This window comes from Orcinus orca, chromosome 21 (genome assembly GCF_937001465.1).
Source record: "Orcinus orca chromosome 21, mOrcOrc1.1, whole genome shotgun sequence".
In the NCBI taxonomy this organism is placed as follows: Eukaryota; Metazoa; Chordata; class Mammalia; order Artiodactyla; family Delphinidae; genus Orcinus; species Orcinus orca.
The window spans coordinates 21,162,929-21,177,248 of NC_064579.1; the positions used below are offsets into that span (position 1 = coordinate 21,162,929).

General features: G+C 37.8%; 1 protein-coding gene across 1 annotated transcript; it reads right to left on the bottom strand.

Annotated features, from left to right (window-relative positions):
• Positions 1-4,210: 4,210 nt before the first annotated feature.
• TLR3 (toll like receptor 3) lies at positions 4,211-14,093 on the bottom strand. Its single transcript, XM_033400695.2, has 5 exons — positions 13,786-14,093; positions 11,246-11,697; positions 9,305-9,496; positions 5,223-7,075; positions 4,211-4,991 (listed from the first exon to the last, which is right to left on the bottom strand). Exons 1-5 carry the CDS (start codon positions 13,838-13,840, stop codon positions 4,763-4,765), a joined length of 2,781 nt encoding a protein of 926 aa, XP_033256586.1. The 5' UTR covers positions 13,841-14,093; the 3' UTR covers positions 4,211-4,762.
• Positions 14,094-14,320: the final 227 nt, after the last annotated feature.

Genomic DNA, 14,320 nt, shown 5'->3' on the forward strand with positions numbered 1-14,320 from the left:
GGGGGCGGGCAGTCTTGGAGGACTGAGCCCTCAACCTGTGGGATCTGATGCTCTCTCCAGGTAGATGGTGTCAGAACTGAGCTGAATTGTAGGACACCCAGCTGGTGTCAGAGAATTGCTTGGGTGCGTGGGAACTGCCTCCCCCTGCCACAGCCCACCCACCAGCGCACGTTGAGATTGGTTCTAGAAACTTGGGGGAATTAATTTCCAAAATATATAAGGAACTACAATTCAATAGCCAAAAATCCCTAATAACCTGATCCCAAGAAAACTTAGAACGTAAACTAAGGTTTTATTTAAGTGGGGACCTGGAACTCCCTGGACCATTCCTACGTGGCACACTGGCATGTTTCTGGAATAGGTATTGCAGAGTTGCAGGAGGTTGGAGGGAATTTTGGAGTATCCTGATTCTCTTTGTTTATTTTCTCTCCCAGAAACAGAACTACCAAATACAAAATTTCCTGATGGTAAAAATATATTTCTAAAAAAGCTAACGTGCCTATTTCCACTGCCACACCACCAATCTAACATTTACTTTTCAGCCCAGACTCTTGTTTGAAAAATTACTATGTTCCAGTCATTCATCTAGATATCAAGGCAAGTAAGATGAATAAGACAAGGCTCCCTGTATTCAAGATGCTTATGTTCTGGGGGTTCGGGATAGAGTCAGATCTAAACAGTGTGCAGAACCCGACGTGCAGTTGGACGAAGGGTATGAATAAAGTACTACGGATGCCTAAGTAGTGAAGTGATTCGTTCTGCATGGTGTGTAGGGCAGCGGGTGGTATATCAAAGAAGGATTCCCACAAGAGTTGTCTGGACTAGAGTACCAATAAAAGTAAACTGAAATTCTTGCTGTTTCTTCATCACCTTGATTGACTGAACCAATATAGTGACACTGATTACATTATGAAACTTAACTTAAGGAAGTGGGACAATGCTATCTTCTTTAATATTATCCTCTGTGAGCTCCAGAGCTTGAGTTGGTTCACTTTTTTCTGCCTTTTCAAAATCCATAGGTCAGGGCAGATTGATAATTTCTGGAAGAGACTTTATTTTTTAAAAACAAAATGGCTGCAACCTTGCAGAAGTGCTTAAAGAAACCAGTGGAGCGATAAATACCTTAGAAGGTGTAGTGGATGCTGTAGTGAACCACCAAGCTCTCCCCGTCAGGGGCTCGGGCATCTATTCTTCCAGCTGCCCAGAGTGTTGCCTTCTGATGTTTCACAACTGAGCCCCTACTTTGGAACTGCTTTGTAGCAAAGCTTTTTGCTCAAGTCATACTTCCTTCCTGGGGCTGTCTGCATCCAATGACGTGAGGGTATAGCAGTCTAGGCCCTATGCCTAGATTTGCGTCAACTCTGTAGGGCCATTCCCACTCCAGAGCTCCCCATGGGGTCCGTCCACTAAGGCCTCAGCTGCAATTGCAATTGACTCAAAGCTCATCATTCTCTCTCTTCCCAATCCAACTTATTTCACTCCCTTGTAAATCAGAGCCCTCCCCTAACCTGCTTCAGTTAATCTCCATCTTGGAGTCTGTTTCCTGGGGAACTGACTTAAGATAAAAGCAAGCTAAGAATTCAAAACAGGTTTCCCAGAAATTCTCACACAGAACTGGAAAAGTTCCACCATGAAAAGTGCCATGACTCCTCCCTCATGATTGTTTGTTAAACTGGGGGTGGGGTGGGGGGGGGAAGTCACATAACAGAACCAGTTTCTTCCTTGGACAGGAAGATGGATCAAAGCTTAGTTGCAAGAGCTAAGAATGGCTAACATATCACCTGGTGTAATTAGTAACTAATGATCAATCGATTGTCATGCTTTGCTATTTTAATATAGATTTATATACTTATTGGGGAAAAAAACACTTCAAATCCCCTTCTATTATGTGAAAGTAAGCCTGGCTGTTTGGACTGTGAAATTATAAGTTATGCTCCTCTATTTAACTAGGTGTCACATAAATCTAAGTAACAGACCCCAAGAGGGAATTTTATTATAATTTCTGGTTTTGCCAATAGAAACCTATAACGTTACAATTTCAAACTACCTAACCCGTTGAATCTAAACTCCTCTGCCACGCCCTCTGGTTCCATCCTCCACAGTATCTCCACTGTCTCCCAACACCGACTCATGTCTCCCTCCCTCCTTTCCATCTTCCTTCTCCCTCACCAAAATCCTACCCGCCTTTGAAAGGTCTGACCTTCTTCCATGGAGCCTTCCTTGTCCAGGTCTATCCCCAAGAATTCCTTCCCACCCTAGCTCCTACTGCCCCATTTCCTACAATACATTTCATATCAAATCATACTCCGTACTGCTTAGTTAGCACAAGGCTAGGCACATGTAGCTAGCTCCTCAATGAATACAATTTTTTGACAGCTTTATTAATATATAATTAATATATAATTTTGTACCAAAAATTCACCTGTTTTAAGTGTATGATTCAACGATTTTTAGTAAATTTACATAGTTGTGAAATCATTACCATAATCCAATTTTATAACATTTTCATCACCCCCAAAAGATCTCTGATGCCCACTGTCTCTATAGATCGTAAGAAATGTATTTTGAGCTCTCGAGTTGGAACATCTTTACATTTTCTCATGATCACCATCACTTACTACTGAGACCCTTCTACAAATAATCTAAGGTAGACATTGGGAAAAGTAAATATTGTTAAATAAATGGCATTGAAAACCCCCCTACTCACTAACAGATTGATTGCATCTACTTCTTATTACAGCCTAAAAGGTGTCATTTTTAGGTAAAATCTAAATTCCTAGATTTATTTCAAACTCCATGTTGTTGATTCAGCTGGATTTTGTTTTAAAAGTGAAAACGGGAAGGAGTTGGGGTGAACCGATTACATGATGACATCCTGAGAGAATTCAGACAAGTCAGTTCACGTGTGTAAGTCAAATAGGTCAGATAAACATCATTTTCTGCACTCCCTTTGTCTTGAACCCAAGGGAGATGGACTTCTCCTGAGAACAATTAGAGAGGATAGCCTGCAGAGTTTAGGATGCTGCTTCCTGTGTGGGTCAAACACAAGTCAAGGCTTACGCCTTTTACTAGTTTTAATTATATTCAGGTAAACAGGCCACCCCTTGTATAGCCTAACCTCATAAACATTAAGCAACTTCTAAAAAAATGACATTTGAGCTCAATTTAAATTGTGCGCATGTAATCAACTACCTCATAAACAAATAAACCAGAGAAAGAAAGCAAAATTACTTCCTGCTCTGCTTTCCACGAACCGACAATATATTGATAAATTCATAATAATAATAATAGATTTAGAAATATTTCAGTGAGGTTGAGAATATTGATAGATAACATACAAAGTGCATCAAGAAAAAACTAGTTGTGATTTTTATTTTATGATGCCAAAATAAAACAGGATTATTTCACAGTTAGAAAACAAATCTTAACCAAAAAAACTATAAAACACATGTCTCGAGTGTGAGGGTGGTGTATAATAAGAGACTGAAAATGAGTTCTCCGTAAATTCATGTTGTTGTAGAGTCCTTCAGAACCAGCAGTACAGCGGGTATTACGTTTTTTAGGATTATGTGAACTTAGCCTTGAGAATACGGAATTATTTAAATCAAAGTTCCAAAGTGTGACATCTCAAATGCTCCCTAAATTCAGCAGACAAATGCGTGCTTCAAGTATAGAAATTATCTCAACATGATCATTTCAACTCTCCTTTATATTTGAATACCAGAACTATAAAGGTTTTAAAAAGCTATTCATGTCTATTTCCAATAATCAGACTCTTTTTATTGTAAAATGAAAATAAAACTTAAAATAATCATAAGGACTAATTTACACACAGCATACTTTTTTATGGTATAATAATATACTCTATGGGAAGGTATTATACCAGGATCGTCATCAGTAATGATTTGGGAATAGTTAAGATTTTGTTTATCACTGTAATTTTCAAGATCAAGCAGTCGAAAAAATCCAAGTGGAACCACGTGATTTGGCCAGGGCCATGTCCTGAGTCTGTGACCAGGGGAAGACAGTATTTTGTTTCCACAAAGCCAATCTACTAATTAACCTTTAGGAAATAAGCCTTCCTGCAATACTTCTAAGTAAAAGAATAGTGTCTTCTGATGCCTCATATAGCAGAATTCCAAATATCAGGAAACATAAGTATTTATTAAAGTATTTATTTATTAAGTAATTGAAAAAAAGTTGCAGAAAACAAACGTTTTCTGTCCTGAGTATGTATATTGAAATGGTATTTAACATTTAACAAAATCAACACTGTGACAGGCGCCACTAAAATACAATGCTTTTCAGTTGAAAAATTGCTGTAATTCAGCTTTTAAAAATATGGCTGTATGTTTTACTCTTTCACAATCGAAGCAGTATTGTACCCATAAAAGTTATATTTTATTCTGAGTGCATCCAGAAAAAAAAACCCAAATATAATTATCACAAACACTCATATGCCTCTAACTTTTCTTTAAATGAGGAATACTTTAAAACTTTGTTTTCATAGGCCTCAGTAACCCAACCGTGTATTCATTAGTAAAGGATATTCTTACCTGTTCATTTTGGGTAAAATTAACTCGATTGGTAATGAAGGGCCTGAAATAGGGAGATATATCTCCATAGAAGAGAGACACTTGTGGTATTCTTATTTATAAATATGAATGAACAGATTTGCATTCTTGTCAAGTAAAATGTAAGTTTACCATGGGCCTTGTTTAAATTAGGAAAGTTACTCCTTTAATTTAGTCTTTAAATAAATTTAATGTACTGAATTTCTGGAACCAAGTGCTACTTGCAATTTATGATGAAAGGCATTTACCCGTTCTTTCTGAACCGGCCAGTTCAAGATGCAGTGAGATTTAAACATCCCTCTTCGCAAACAGAGCGCATGATTCAGTTTATAATCCGGAATATCCTCAAGAAAGATCAATATAATGGAATCCAGATTTTGTTCAATAGCTTGCTGAACTGCGTGGTGCACCTTGAATCTAAGTTAAAAAAAATAACTGAATTAAGGTATATATCAATATACAGTTTTTAACAGCCCAAAGCTCTAAAATTAACATTTCCCTTGTAATTAACTTTAATCTGTCACTAAAAATGAGGTTACGTTTCTTCTTAATTTTATTTTTAAAATACTTTGAGTTGTGAGTAATAATGTTAGTAATATTTAAAAGCTCAATTTAAAAACGAGAATACATTTCAGAGTGTTCACCTACCTTTTGCATAATGGATCTTTCAGTAGATTCTGTGTTATAACAAAAATAATTTTTCTGCTCCTTCTGATGCTATTAACAATTGCTTCAAGTTCAAGGACACCTGCGTCAAAATCCCTTTCTTCCAGACAAAATCTGAGTGTATGATCTTCTTCTTCCATTGGGGAAAAGTGTTCCCAGACCCAATCCCTATCCTTATAGGCATGAATTATATATGCTGCATATTCAAACTGTTCTGGCTGTCTGTCTATTTCTTTGAAACCAAGAACTCGATGCACTGAAACATTCCAATAAAAAGATATCTTCCAGCCTTCAAAATGGATGAGGAGTACAATAAGGATAAAAATCAATAGGATACTGGTATTTATCATGAAAAGGAGTTCAAATGGGGCACTGTCTTTGCAGGGTGATATATCAAAAAGCATCACTGGGAAACCATGATATTGAGGTGGAGTGTTGCAGAGGTAACGGCTTGATAGTTCAGAGATGTTGGTATGGGTATTATTAATCCAAGTAACAAACCAGGCAATGCTTTCACATGTACAATCAAATGGATTAAAGCTCATATCTAAATTACTCAGGTTCTTGAATGCTGGCCCAAAAACGTTCTTTTCAACAGATGTTATGAGATTCTTCTGAAGGCTTAATGACTTTAGCGACACTTGATTATCAAAGACAGATGGCGGAAGGATATTTAAATTATTCAATCCTAAATCGATGCTCTTCAATTCACGTAAGTCCTTGAAGACTTCTGCTGGGACCTCATCAAAGCCATTAGACTCTAAGTTAAGGATGTGGAGGTGAGAAAGACCCTTCAGAAAATGAATAGGACCGCCAGGGTTTGCATGCTTCCAGAGGCGAGCTAAGTTGTTATGCTGCAAATCCAGAATTTCTAGTTTCTCAAGACCCTTCAACAGTTCATCATTTATGTTGGCTATGTTGTTGTTGCTTAGATCCAGAATGGTCAGGTTAGGAAGAGGGTGAAAAGGTGAAGGGGAGCTATTCACATTTTTAAGGGCCACCCTTCGGAGCATCAGTCGTTGAAGGCTTGGAACCAAGGCAAAAGAGTTGCTAGTCAGCTCTAGGTATTTGTTGTAGGAAAGGTAGATTTCAACAATATTTTCTAGACCTCTCCATTCCTGGCCTGTGAGTTCCTGCCCAATTTCATTAAGGCCAAGGTCAAGTACATTTAGGTGGCCCAACCAAGAAAAAGCACCACTTTCTATTTTTGAGATTTTATTTTTGGTTAGGTTGAGTATGAGCAGAGGAGAACCAGCAAGTGATGAAAACGTTTCATTTGTTAAAGTTCGCAAACTTGAGAAGGAGTTGGATAGACTTAAACATCTCAGCCTTGTCAATCCCGTGAAAGTATTGCTTTTTATGCCTGGAAAGGTGTTATCTTCCATATTGAGATACTCCAAAACTTTTAGCCACTGAAAGGAAAAATCATCAATCTTGGGAAGTGAAGCCAGGGAAATGCTTTGTTTAGTAAAAGATCGTCTCAAATTCAGGTATCTCACGTTGGAAAGCCCATAAAAAGAGCGAGAAGACAGATGTTGTATATTATTATACTCCAGAAAGAGGTATTCTAGATGTGGAAGCCACGCAAAGGAATCATTGCCAATCACACTTAGGCTGTTATGGGAAAGGTCGAGCACTGTGAGATTTGTCTGCTTCAGCCCAGCAAAAGTCGTGTTGCTGGTTGTGTACAGCTGGTTGTTGCTCAGGGACAGATTCTGAATGCTTGTGTTTGATAATTCCAAGCAGAGCTCTTCTATGAGACTGGGGCTCAGTTTGGCATTGTTCAGAGAGAAGCCAAATAATTTTCCAATTGCATGAAAACACCCTGGAGAGAACTAAGAGTGGGACAGAAAAAGAGGTTAATAACCAAAACACAACGAGTCTGTGTGACCCTTGAAAAGCAGGCATATTCTCTACTCAATCCCCTTTCCTCTTTCACCGCCTTCTCCGGGTTTTCTCTCCATCCCTCTGTCTCCCAGCTCCTTCCTCTGTACCATCACCCACCTCCTGCTCCAGCCCTTGCCTCCCCTGGTCACTGGTAACTCAGCATCCATGTATCAGCTTAGCTGCCACTTCTTCAGAGGGTCTTCCCTGATCTCCCAGGCTGAGTTAAGTCTCCTGGTACTTTTACTTCATCACACTGAGTTACTGTAATTACTAACACACTGAGTTACTGTAATTACATCACACTGAGTTACTGTAATTAATAACCTATTTGTAAAGTCACCTCTGGGGCAGATCCTGTTTCCCTCTTCGTGACCACTGCTCTCAGTGAACATTCTGGAGCAAATGGGTGGATTTTACTATGAAACACTGACATGCACTTTCCTTTCTATGACTCTGAGCTCCAGCGATCCTCTCTGTCTTCCCACCAAGGTTTTCTCCTGACTATTTCATTACTGCGTTTCCAGCTCCCTTCCGCTCTGCCCCCCAGTCCCTCACTAGAAGCCTTGGCTGCTATGAGACTCAGCGCTGGAGCAAGAGAGCAAGAGGCAGGAGGGAGGGGATCCAAAGAGGATAGAGGTCAAGTCTCCTAGGAGAGCAAAGAGGCTCTGATTTCTACTGTGTCACTTGTGAGATGTTAGGGCCAATGGATGACATGAGAGAAATGTGGAAGAAAGTGAGTCAATATACAAAGCAGGAAATGATTAGATTAATTATGGTAAATCTATAGGATAGGATTATTTTGCAGTCACTAAAATTAAGCTTGTGAATAATTCTTAATGACATGGAGGATATTCATGTTATGATATTACTTTTAAAAGGCAGGATACACCATCATTCTCAGAGAGGCAGCACAGCACAGCTGCTAAGAGCGTGGGGCCCTGGTCTAACACTGCCAGAAACCCAGCTCTGTCACCAGTCCATCACCTGTGAGGCTATGGACAGGTTCCTTAATCTTTCTTCATCTCAATTTACTCTTGTGTAAAACGATGATAAGCGTAAGTTGGTTACAGGACTAGACAAAATGGTATTAAAAAAGAACTTGTCACAGTGTTGGCCACACAGTTAAGTACTCTATGAATTTCAGGTGCTGTTGTTTTTTCTTTTATTACACGGAGAAAAGCTGGAGACAAACATACCCAAATGTTAACACTGGTTGTCCTGAGACTATGAGCTTTTGGATAATTTTTATTTTTCTCCTCATTACTTATATATTTTACATTTATTTATATATTTCTACAATAAATGTTCTAAACAACAAAAAAATGCTGTTCAAAAATGAACCTGAGTAGCTTGCATAAAATATTTAATTATTATTTCAGGATAATTTCATTCACAGTCTATTTTTTAATCTGAAAATTAATATAGCTTTAAAAATCTGGTTTTGTTTAGGATTCCAAATATTCTTATTCTTGGCTTGTAAAGGAATAAAATACAGACACACCTGTATGCAAAACTAATGAATAAATTGAAGATCACAGACCCAAAAAGAGAAGGTTAGGTTTACTCCATTATATAGGAAGGTGCTTGTAAAAATATAATGCTAGTTATTGTTTATCGAGCATTACCTATAATGCCAGGCACTGTGCTAAATTCTTTGCCACATAAGCCTATGGGGAAGTGTTATTATTATACCAATTTTAAAACTAGAGAACTGGAGCAGAGAGAACTTGAATAACTTGCCCGATTGCACAGTTATTAACAGACAAAGGCCACATAGGGAGTCAGCTAACCCAACTCTAAAGCCTGTGCTCTTAACCATCATACTATTTTAATTCTTCCAGGGATTTTGCACAAGAGATAGTATTATTTCCACTTTACAGGCAAGGAAACTAGACCCAGAGAGGTTAAGTCCCCAAGGCCAAAGTCCTGGTCTGTAATGGATCATGGATTTTAACCCACTTCTGTTTGACAGCAGAGCTCCAGCTCCAAATTGCTACCAAACTCCCTTTCTTGCGAGGATGACATCAATGGCCCTAAGCAGTAAGTGTGAAGGATTTCTAGAAGATGTGACAAAGGTTATCACCTCTTTCTCCATCTCTACCTTTAGATTCTTACCCACGTGACACAATTAGGGACTGCCCACACTTAAAAGTACAACACAAAATTTTTTATCTTACCTCTTTTATTTGATTTGATGACAACTCTAATCTTTTTAAAGAAGAGTTGCCAAGGAAATCAAGTTCTTCACGTCTTAGTGCAGAAATTTTATTATTTGATAGTAGAAGCTCTTGGAGGTTTTCCAGTTGCAGCTGAGTTCCTAATTTAGTAGATGATAAACCATTATGAGCTAGGTCTAATTTGATTAAATTCTGAGGGGAAAAAATATGTATATAAGTTACAGTCTTGCCATGAAAAAATAGTTATTTTAAATGTACATGAATCTTAGAAATAACTGGACAGCAAAATGTCACATCTTTATTATTCTATAGAAAACTGACGGTAGGAGTAATAAAAAAATCTTGGTTGTGATCGAAAATACCATTGCTACAAAGACTAATTTCTTTTTCTTTTTTTTTTTTTTTTTGCAGTACGCGGGCCTCTCACTGTTGTGGCCTCTCCCGTTGTGGGGCACAGGCTCCGGATGCGTAGGCTCAGCGGCCATGGTTCACGGGCCCAGCCGCTCCGCGGCATGTGGGATCTTCCCGGACCGGGGCACGAACCCGTGTCCCCTGCATCGGCAAGCGGATTCTCAACCACTGCGCCACCAGGGAAGCCCCAAAGACTAATTTCTTAATTCAAAGAATCACTTTATTTCTCTTACCAAAATAAAATGACTTCAGCTTACTTATTCGTGATGTAAGGAATATTCATAATAAGCATTTTTATTTACTTATTTATTTATAATAAGCATTTCTTTATGATGTAAGAAATATTCATGTGGCTTATCAAACATAGTGTCATGCATCAACCTTGAAACTAAACAACAAAAAAAATGATGAAGAAATATTTTCTTAAGAAGCATGAGGAGAATGTTGCTGTTCATGAAATTTTTAAAAGATTTTCATGTTGAGAAAGATCGGTAGTTATGTAAATTTTGCATCATGACTAGTACAGAATATTATTATTTTGTTTTGTCTGTGCTGTAGGATGTTTTGTCACTTTGTGCTACCTTTGAACATGTAAACTTCCACTCAGGTAAAATGTAAGGAAAAACTGATACATGTTAGGGCAATATCTTATGTAATGTCTATCAAAGAGCTTAAGACTTCTATTTATGTTTTAAAAATAAGAATAACATTTTGCCGGCAATTAACCGGATTTTGAGGTCTTTGTGCCCAAAGACATCATTTCATCTACATCAGAATCTAAGAGGGCACAAGAAAGAATTTCAAATCCCTAGCTAGCAAGCAAATCATTTTATAAATGTCTCTAAGAATATTTAAATTTATATATTATTCTTGGTATTTGAGGTCGAGGAATGCTCAGTTTTTTATAAGCCCACAAAATGAAGAAAACAGAGTTCTGAAAACAGCTTTGATATAAGAAAAGCACTTAATAATTGCCTCAGATTTAAAGACACTAGCATATTTTTTCACAGATTTAAATTCAAGCAAAGTACTGACAAGAAAAAGGTGGTAGCTACTGAAAAGCAATACTGTAGAAGATTTCTTAAATCAAAAGTATGTAATTTTTAGCTGAACAGTTGGCTTTATCATGCCTCAAATTGTTAATTTTATTTAAATTAGAATTTGGACTCGACATATGTTTTCATTATTGCAGGTACTAAATCAGCAGTGTGGAGAGTTTATTTGCCATTCTTCATGGGATATGCTGATTCCTCTCTGGTCTCTACCTCTTGAATCTAAGTTCTATTTCTAGTGGAAGGATGCAAGAGAGGAGAGTTCTTTAAAATTACAGTATTTGCTCTCTTGAAAATATTTCCAATCATAATGGCCATATTTGTGTGTGGAGCCCTCCTACCCATTTGGGTAGATCAGATTTCTTATTCTTCACCTTGATATTTAGACATGAAGTCTAAAGATGCACAAATGACTTGAAAACAATATTCAATAACATATTTTTCATTTCTTACATGGAAATATTCATTTCCATCTTACCTTCAGGCTTTTAAAGGGATTACTTTGAATTTTCTGGATTGAGTTGGACATTAGATGGAGTTCAGTCAAATTCATGCAGAAGATAAAGGTTTTATCAGAAAGCTGAGATAGCTCATTGTGTTGGAGGTTCAAAATTTCCAACAAAGGGAGACTTTGGCACAGTTCTGGCTCCAGCTTTGAGATGGTGTTAAATCCTCCATCCAAGATAGTAAGTTGGCTATATCTTGTAAAATTGGCAGGTGGTAATCTTCTGAGTTGATTGTGGGTAAGATTCAACACTGTTATGTTTGTTGGGAGGTCATCAGGTATTTGAGTCAACTTCAGATGACTGCAGTCAGCTATTTCATGTCTAACAGTACATTTGTTGGTAGAAGATGTACACAGTATCCAGAAGGGCAACAGTCCCAAAAAGGAGTAGATACGATAAAGCAAATCCCTGCTCATGATTCTGCCTTATAAAAGAAAAACAGCAAAGTAATGGGCAGCATTAATAACATGCGCTTCCATATACATTGGTTTATTACTTGCAATATATGTAACAAATGTGACTATATATGTAATATATGTAACAAATGTGATCTCATTACTCGTAACATTTATGATACACAAGTACGTATTATACAAGTAATACATCAAATGGAAATAATTCAATCAGCACAAAAAAGGATCAAAAAACAAACTCGCTTCTCGCTTTTCACCTCCACCCCAGCTGCAACGTTCCAAGGTAAACCTCTTGACTGTTTCTACTTTTAATTCTCATGGTCACTTCCACAAACCTAAATAATATGCTTGTGTTTCTACTTCTTCATTTCTGGACCTTAAGTAGATTCTTCCTACCGAAAAGATGAGGAACTTAATTATACTATTTCCTCATCCTCTTCACGTTTTTCCTTAGTTATTTTAAAATTTCATTTCATCTACTGTTACAATTAGATTGTAACAATCTATTGTTACAACCTATTGTTAATCTATTGTTCTTTATAGTTCTAAAGCCCATTCTGAAAACTTTCCAGTACCATAAGGGCACTACCTCTATTTACCAACTCACAGGCATAGTCCCCGAAATATATTCCCCTCCTTTGCCTAGGTGACATTTAACTCTTCTGGAAGGGCTGTAGCTAGAGGTAAGAATTACTGAGAAGGATTAAGCCATTTACAAAACATGTAAGGACTGAAAGACATTCCCAGATACGAGATACACTTCACCTGATGGAAGAGACTCACCAAATGCCAGGCAGGATGAGTGAAAAAGGAAAAAGACACAGACTCTTTTGAAACGTCAGAATAGTGATCATCCACCAGAAAAATCCTAAAACCTTTTAAGGAGAACATATGCTCAATTACTTCCAGGGGAAAGAGATCCTGATTCCACAAAACTTTCCATCAGCAACATAAGCCACTAGAAAACAATAGTGCTAAGCTTTCAAAACGTGCAGGGGGAATAATTTTGAACCCCACATTTCATATGAGGCTGAACAATTAAAGATAAGGGGAAGAAGCGTTTTGAGATGTGCACAGACTCAGTAAGTTTATAAGTAGACAATCGGCATGAAAAAGTTATTCTAGAATGTGCTACAGTAAAACAAACAAAAAAAGCGAGAGAATGAAATTAGAGTGAAGAGTTGATGTTTCATGAGACGTAACAGAAACAAAGGAAGTTAAAAAGAGATGAAAAGTAGATTCACTGGGCCTTGCAATTTTGGAAAACCGAGGACTACACATTTCTTTGTCCAAGTAAAAGACAATATTGCATCATGTTTGGGACCTGGCGTCTGCCGCCAGGGTGCTTAATCATTATTTGCAGTTTGGCTTGTACAGTTTGGTTTGTAAATTCACAATATTTTTTCCCCTAAGTTTATGCAGGCACATCTACCTGCAGACACACACTAACACATAATCCTACTGTAAGGTTGGGAGCCAACTTCCTGAAACCAGTACCGCCCGAGGCCGACCAGCCCATGTTTGCTCATTTCTGACCTTCCTACACATCTGAAGATCTTTCCATGTCTCATCTTCTTCCGTTTTCCTTTATGAGGCCAGAGAAAGCCATTTTCTTACTCCTAGGAATACCTGAAGTGTTTTCTCCTTGTCAAGCACGTTATAAAATGCCAGCCCCTGTCTCCTCTCCAGCCAAGAAAACTGAGAGGAGATAAACTCTTTAAAGCTCACAGGGCTCTGCATCCTTAAGACAAAGATGTGATTTAAAAAAAAGGCTGTTGCCCGATGATTTCCATCGCTTCCCTAATGTGCTTTCCCAGTTACAGAACACTACAAAGGAAAAAAAAAAAATACTGCATAAAACGTTTTATCATGTTAATGAGAAACTGTTGCTGTTCCTTGTCTTCTGAGTTGTGATACAAGTCTCCTCACACCTATATTCTCTCCTCTTTTTCTACTCTCCATGTTGAATGATTCCGACTCGATCTCAAGCACCAGACCCAAGAAAGATCAAAGAATGCTAAAGCCAACAAGCATTCTAGCTGTACCCAACATGAGAGATCCTATCCCAGGAAGAATTTAAAATACGCACCTTCACTTACTCTGATGGCAGCTGACCATTCCTTTTTTCATTAGTTCAAATCCAGTCGTTTTCATCTGGGAAGTGACGAAGTTTGCTGCAATCTGGAAAGTGAAACTAAAGTTTAAAAAAAAAAAAAAACCTTCTTTTCTCCTTGGTACATTCTAAGAAGGGCAAATGAAAAAAATCACAATCTCAGCAAGAGGTATTTTAAATTGTTTCTTAAAAATGTCTTGTTTTTTCTTCTTCTGTACAGTCCCTTGGGTTTCATTAAGAGGGTCACAGATTTAGCAACAGAGAAAGTTGAAAGAATCAAGCCCTCGCCCATTGCTGTGGGCGGGGCTCTAGAGGTTAACGAGCATCTAACGGAGAGCGAATTCCTCTATTTTGTTTTTTAAAAACCAAAGCCTGATTCCTGGCTGTCAGAATCGGTTAGAGGGACAGAAAAAAAACTCAGTGCCTAATCAAAGCTAAGCACTTTCACTTCTCTTATCTCACTTTATCTTCTTAGCAACTTTGTAAGACAAATAATGCAGAAATTAACCTTTTGATCAAAG